At 45.1% G+C, this 6,667-nt stretch overlaps 1 protein-coding gene across 1 annotated transcript in view; it reads right to left on the minus strand.

The window, feature by feature from the left end:
* The window catches only part of PTPN12 (protein tyrosine phosphatase non-receptor type 12), an 85,300-nt gene extending 81,294 nt beyond the window's left edge, over window positions 1-4,006 (minus strand). Inside the window, exon 1 of the mRNA XM_052638733.1 lies at window positions 3,893-4,006. Coding sequence (XP_052494693.1) covers window positions 3,893-3,991 — 99 coding nt within the window. The 5' untranslated portion in view covers window positions 3,992-4,006. The remainder of the gene's footprint in view (window positions 1-3,892) is intronic.
* Window positions 4,007-6,667: the final 2,661 nt, after the last annotated feature.

Here is a 6,667-nt window from a genome sequence, read left to right on the forward strand (position 1 = left end):
TGTTTCACAAAAGTACTATAATTCACACCTCTGCTGCATCCTGATTTGAAATGCTCCACTGACTCTACTTACTATTGTTTTTATCTTAAAGAGAATGGGTTTTTAAACTGAAACTGCCATATTTACTTGCAGCTTTACTGTCATCTCTTACAATTTTTAAATATACAAATGTCTAGTGTATATCACATAAACTTTAACCTAATCAGAATAAACTTACTTCTTGTTTCAATACTTTAATGATACATGACAAAGCTTTAAAAAGCAAAAGAAAATTACTGAAAAACGAAAGCCCAGACATCTTTTTTCCCTTCTATGTCTAGTTATATGTAACTGACTACATAAGTCAGCCATTTGAGAATACTGAAGACAGCATGATCATTTGTTAGATGAAGATCCTAACTATCAGTCCCATACTTCAATCTTGTGAAGTAGATAGCATTTATCTTCTTTTAAAATTGAAAGAACTCGGTCAATTCATTTTCTTTCAAGTGGCCAAGGTCGGAAAACTAATCAATGGCAGAGATGGTAGTAAACCTACACATGTCAAACATAAATGGCCATCACCCTATGTACACATTTACTTCTCATGATCACTATCTGCAATTTCATAAAGACGACAAGCTGAGATAGTTGTGACCAAGTTCCGGATCTGACACAGATTATCAGTTTAACCATCAACTTGAAATCATTTTGGTGCTATAGTTTACAGCATCTCAATACCTTAGTATTCTCCTCTTTACAGGATGGGGCACACAAAAGGCCAATGCCAGGAATAGACAACTCACAGAATGACAACAGGCAGAAAAGTCTCTACTCTTACTAGTCATCACAATATTAAAATTAAAACAACATACTATTCTTCAACCTCGAATTATCAAAGATCCAAGATTATTATATGAACACTCATACATTACCGTTAGTTGTAAAAAGTGATACAACTTCAAAAAGTTATTCATTTACGTATTTCAGATGTTTACATCCTTTTATCTAGTACTTCCAACACCACTGGAAGATATCTTCTGCAATAATTCAAAATAAAGAAATTTTATGCTTAAGTGTTCTCCACAGAATTATGACACATAATAGCAGAAAATCAGCGGCCTAAACTTTCAACTATAAGAAAATGGTTAAGCTATATGACAGTGGCTAGGTGAAATATTATATAGCCACCTAAAATTATCTTTACAAAGGAAAAACACCTAAATATTAAGTTGGAAAAAACCCTAAGAATATTAAACGATACATGTAGTATGGTCACAGAGAAGCATTAAGGACATTAACAAAGATAGCCTTTGGGTGATGGGACTATAGGAAGACTGAACAGAACATGGAAAAACCACAGTATGAATGCCTATTCCACTTTCCTAAAGGTAAGGCATTCTTAATTACTGTTCTATAATTTCCAAATTTGAAACAATGAACATTATCACTTTATAAATGAATAGGGTTATAATAGCTAGATTACCCTAAGGCTCAGTTCTCAAATGCTAAAAATTTAAAAATGTCAGAATTTAAGAATTACAGAAGAGTTTATTATTAGAAGAATCTATTAGCCAATATATTTTCTTTTTGTGGCAGAGGGGACAAAGTTTTCCTCCAGCTTTCTAGTTAAGAGAAAAAGAGGCATAACTGGCAGATTTAATTATAGCTATTGCTTATCAAGTCACAGAATAAAAAAAGCAAGCACTGTAAAAGAACAGCCTTAGTCATCAAATCTTAAATGCAGAATCACCTAGATATCCCTAGGTATTAGGGAAGAAAAAGAAAACTCATTTAGTCCTGAAGAAATGAAATCTCCAATAGGAATCCCTGACTCATCCCCAAAGCATGAACCCGAAGGCTACTTCCCCTGTACAGGAGTTCAGAGACTGGGCACTTGTCCTGATGGCCTGCATCAGCAAACAATGCCCTTTCCTGACAGGATATGTCCATAGAGAACAAGAGGACCAACATGCCAAGTGGACAGGGGTCACACACCTCTCCTTCCACATCCAAAGTAAGACTGTATAAGACTAGTTTTAAACATTTTAAATCTAAGTAAATATTTTCTTTTATGTTTGCTAGAGAGTAATAAAAGGGGGACTCTGTCCAATTACTGTGATATCAGTTCAAAGATACCTAACACATTCAAAATTCCCAATAGGAAGAAGGAAACATCTTTAACTTTTTCAGATAAAAGGGAAATTTTGGGTGGGGGGGGGGGGAATACATGGGCTAAGTATCAAGAGGAAATGTTTAAAATAAACCATAAATTATTTAATCAACATTTTTTACACTTTCAAAAGATACTAACAAAACCAAACTCCTATCTTCTATTATTGGTTTAGGGAGGCGGGAATCACAAAGCTCAACTATACTGTTATGACACTGAGTAAAGTTAAGGGTTAAGAATTTTAACGCTAAAGTTTTACTAGACCAAAGTCTCTTTAAAATGTGAAAAGTATTTCGTATTTCAGTGCGAAAAGCCATTTCACCTGCACCTTGTAAACAATTAAACTGTACTTTGAAACAAAAACTAGCCAATGTTTGCGACTCACTTTTATACACATTAACTGTGTATCCTTTTCACAATCCAGAATTTCAGAGTTAGGTGACTACTCTTGGAGGTGAATCTTGCCCAGAAGCAAAATTTTCCCTAGCTTATTTCCCATTTCCAAACCCCGCCAAGACTAAGGAGCAACCACTTCCCAAAGTCCCACTTCCTTTTCCATTCCCCAGACCTCCAGGGTTTCCAACGCCCCAGTCTTGCGCAATATCCGTAGGAGCAGCGCCGCAACCACCGCCTCCTAAGGCGAGAAACAACCCTAAAGGGAACATTGTCCAGCAGAAAAATAAAGGAGGGGGGTGGCAATGGAGGAAGTCGACTTCTGGTCCCACGCCTTCGGATGTGATCCCCTCGTAGTGATGGCTCGAGAGCAATTCCACGACCAAGACTTTTAACCTCCTATCCAGCCCGCCAGTACAAGCAAAGGGCGGAAGGGGGAGGGGGGATGTCGGAAGGGGGGTGGGGAGACTACGAAGGTTATCTCCCAGTTCAGGGCTTCAGCCCGTGCAGTCGCCTCCGCCCCACCAGGACTATTGTTCCCAAGTTCCCCACCCCCACCCCGGATAGGAAGTGATAGTCACATCCCCTCCGCCTTCGGCAGTATCCCCTAGGGAGTCTGAAGTAGGCTTCCTTCGGGATAACCACGCACCCTCCACCCCCCACGCCCTGCCTCTACACACACTTATCCCTCAACCTCAAATCACGTTGACCCCTACACCATCTAAAACCTGGGTCTCAAGAGACAAGAGACAGGACGGCAGTAAATGGAAATCGAACATTCCACGAGATTTCCTATGGACTATCCTTTCTCTTGCATTGGAGATAATACTGCGAACCCAGAAAGAGCGAAAAGTCCTACCCTGACCTCTTTTGAGACCAGCTTGAGCAAAGGGACCCCCACGAGTTAAATGCAACCTTAATAGCTCCGTTCCTCAGTCGGCGCTATCCGCTCTCCTTCCTGCCTCGACCCTCCCAGGAGGAGCAGACTGGATGGGGAGATGAGAAGAGCCTACCGGCCTGCACCTCATTCGCCTCCCGCTCCCAGCCCGAGAAACAATAGGTGGTCGCGGGCGGCGGCGCTAAGTGCGGGCTTGGCCAGCGGCCTCTCTCTTCGCGTCCCGGACGCGGGCGGAAGGGGCCGCGATCGCAGGACGAAAGGAAAGGAGGACGAGGGGCGATCTCACCTCCCAGCCTCCGAGTCCACCCCGGCCCTTGGGGTTGGCGCGCGCCCCCTCCGCCCCTCTCCTTACAGCCGCACACAAAGCGCTGGCGGTCGGGCCGGGCGGGCGAAGAGGCAGTGGGCTTGGATGCCGGTGAGAGGAGGCAACAGCGAGGGGAGGGACTCACCATGAAGTCCCGGGCGAAGTTGTCCTCCCCATTATGGTCCGGACTCTTCATGGCCTGGACCCTCTGGATGAATTTCCTCAGGATCTCCACTTGCTCCATCCTCCCCCGTCCCCCCGGCTGCGGTCGCTGGCCCCCCCGCCGCCCGCCCGCCCGGCGCAGAGCCCGCTCAGTCTTCCCCAGCTCGCGCCCCCTACCCGTCCCGTCTTTCCCGACCCCTGACGCTCCCTGCTCCTCCCCACCGTCCAAGGCAGCGGCGGCACCGGCGGCACCAGCCCGGCTCCCGATCCTACAACTTCCAGGAGCAGCCACTCTCCCACAGTAGTAGACGAGCCGCAGCGGCTAGCGCCAACCCCAACCCCCAGCTTGCTCCATCCTCCTTCCCCGCCCTGCTCCTGCTCCGTCGGAGACGCAGCCACCGCCTTAGGAACACGGCTCTCCGATCGCCCTGCCCCCCCCCACCCCTTCCCGGTTCCTCCTTCCCTCCCTCCAGACTAGCAACCGCAGCCGCCACTCTCCACGGGCGCGCCCCCGCTGCCACCCAGACGCGCGGCCCCGCGCAGCGGCTAGATCCCCGGGGCTACGCCGAGCTGAGCCACGCCCGCTTGCCACGCCCCCAAGCCCGCCCCGCCGGTCCTAGTCCGTCTAGGAGTGGCTGGAAGGAGCTTCAGCCGTCAGCTGGGGGACTTGACCTCATTTCCGGGGCGTGGTTCCGCCCCAGCAGTTTGCAGGTCTGAAGAGAGCTGGTTGGAGGGAATTTGACTCCGCCAGGCAGACGCTAGTCAGTTGGAGTAGGACTTGAATTGGAAACTGCGGTCTCACAGCCTTTTTGTGGGAAAAGTACATTTCTAGACTGCTTTCGCGCCGCCGCCGGCTTTGAGCTGGGACTGCAAGTCCCGGCCCGGCAAGAGTCCAGGAGTAGGGGCGGGAGAGGGCGGCGGTGGGAAGAGAGGCATGCTGGGAACTGTAGTGTCTTCACGTTCGCAGCAGGTACGTCTTCATCTTAATGTTGACGGCAGTTAGATCTTGGCACTTTGGGCAATGGCTACGGCCAAGAAAAACGAAACGCTTCTTCAGTGAGAGGACTTTTTTGCTTTTTTGCAAATCAGTCTAAAACCTGGTGAAAGAGCGCCTGAGATTTACAGTGGTCCTAATACATACCACGCGTTTGCTGAATTGGAGAGAATTTGTCTTCTTGCCTTTAGATTCGGAGCAACTCAGAACTGAATAATAGATTTTTCACCCTAGACTGCATCTTTGTAAGTCTTCTAGTAATCAAAGAAATCTGTCCTAGTCTAATTCACCATTTTACAATGAAAGTGTTTGCTCATGGTCCCCCAGTATATTCTTAGCAGAGCCCAAACTGGAACTCAGATCCTTTTTCTCTCACCAGCACCATGTTACCTCTCACTAAGGAGGGTAAACGTGATAATGTGACTGAAGTGAAAGACCTGATCCATGAACTTCTCTAGGTCACTTCCTTTTGTTCACTATACCACAAACAATGCTTTTTCCGGATAAGATTGGTTAGGCAATTTGGTTAAAATAAATATCAGTAGCAGGCCCCGTTTCCCAGATGAATGTTTAGAAGCACCGTGGAATTTAATAATAAACTTGAAGAAAACAGGTGTGAGTAGCAAGATCCAATTTCCTATTTGTTTTAAAGAAAAATATTTCTTTTTAAAATAATACAACTGATACATACAAATCTACTCTTCTCAGAAAGAACCACTTCCAGATGTGTCCTTCCAATTGTCTTCCTGTGCATTTGTATACAGGTATGTGCATATAAAAAGATACAGTTTTGTCCTATATTTAAAAAAATTCCCCTTAGAGGAATAGTTTTATTTCTGAGGTGAGCTTTTAAAATAAGGATCTGGAGTATTTTACTTTAATCAGATTATTGAGACTCACTGGATATGAGAAAAGATTAAGATCTGGATTCGCTCACCCACCAGTATAGCTCACTGTAGAGTACCTGCTTCCCCTAGAACTAGGCAAGGAATTAGAGTGTGAGCAGTAAATGGGCAGATGCTCAGGACTGCCTCTACTTTTGATATGTCAGAAGAATGTGCAAATCAGATTGATAAAGACTATATGCTGGACAAACTGTATCAGTCTAGTGACAGTGGGGTGGGAAGTGTTGACTTATTTTGAGTTATCCAGCCCTATTTTGGCTGATGGTTTTGCTGGGGCTTTTTTGTTTTTGTTTTTAACTTTTCTTATTACAAGCTTCTCTCTCTTTCTTGCAACACTAGTGTCTCCAAATCTCAGAAGCTACCTTTGGCATCTCATGTAAGTTAGGGAAAGCTAAAGTACCCTTATGGATTTCAGGTCTTTCTGGCTGTGTATGAGTAAGTTGTGAGGTAATAAGGGGAGAGAATGGAATGAACACTATTAGGAGGCAATACATGACACAACAAAAGCTGAAACTAAGATCATAGCATTGCAATTACAGAGACACAGAAGGAGGTGAGAATGAAAGAACTCACAGAACTCAGTGACTGACTTAGTGGGCAAAAAAGAAGGTGAAATTTAAAAATAACTAAAATTACCAGATTAGAAGAGATCAGAAAGTTTGACAGAACACGAGGCTGTGCATGGTATGGACAAATGGAGACTTTTGCACAGATGGTGTGAGAAACTGGCACACCATCTTTGGAAGCAGTTTGCCTTTGTGTGTGTGTGTGTGTGTGTGTGTGTTAGTTGCTCAGTGGTGTCTCTGCAACTCCATACCCCATTAACTGTAGCCTGTGAGGCCCCTCTGTCCATGGAATT

This window comes from Budorcas taxicolor, chromosome 4 (genome assembly GCF_023091745.1).
Source record: "Budorcas taxicolor isolate Tak-1 chromosome 4, Takin1.1, whole genome shotgun sequence".
In the NCBI taxonomy this organism is placed as follows: Eukaryota; Metazoa; Chordata; class Mammalia; order Artiodactyla; family Bovidae; genus Budorcas; species Budorcas taxicolor.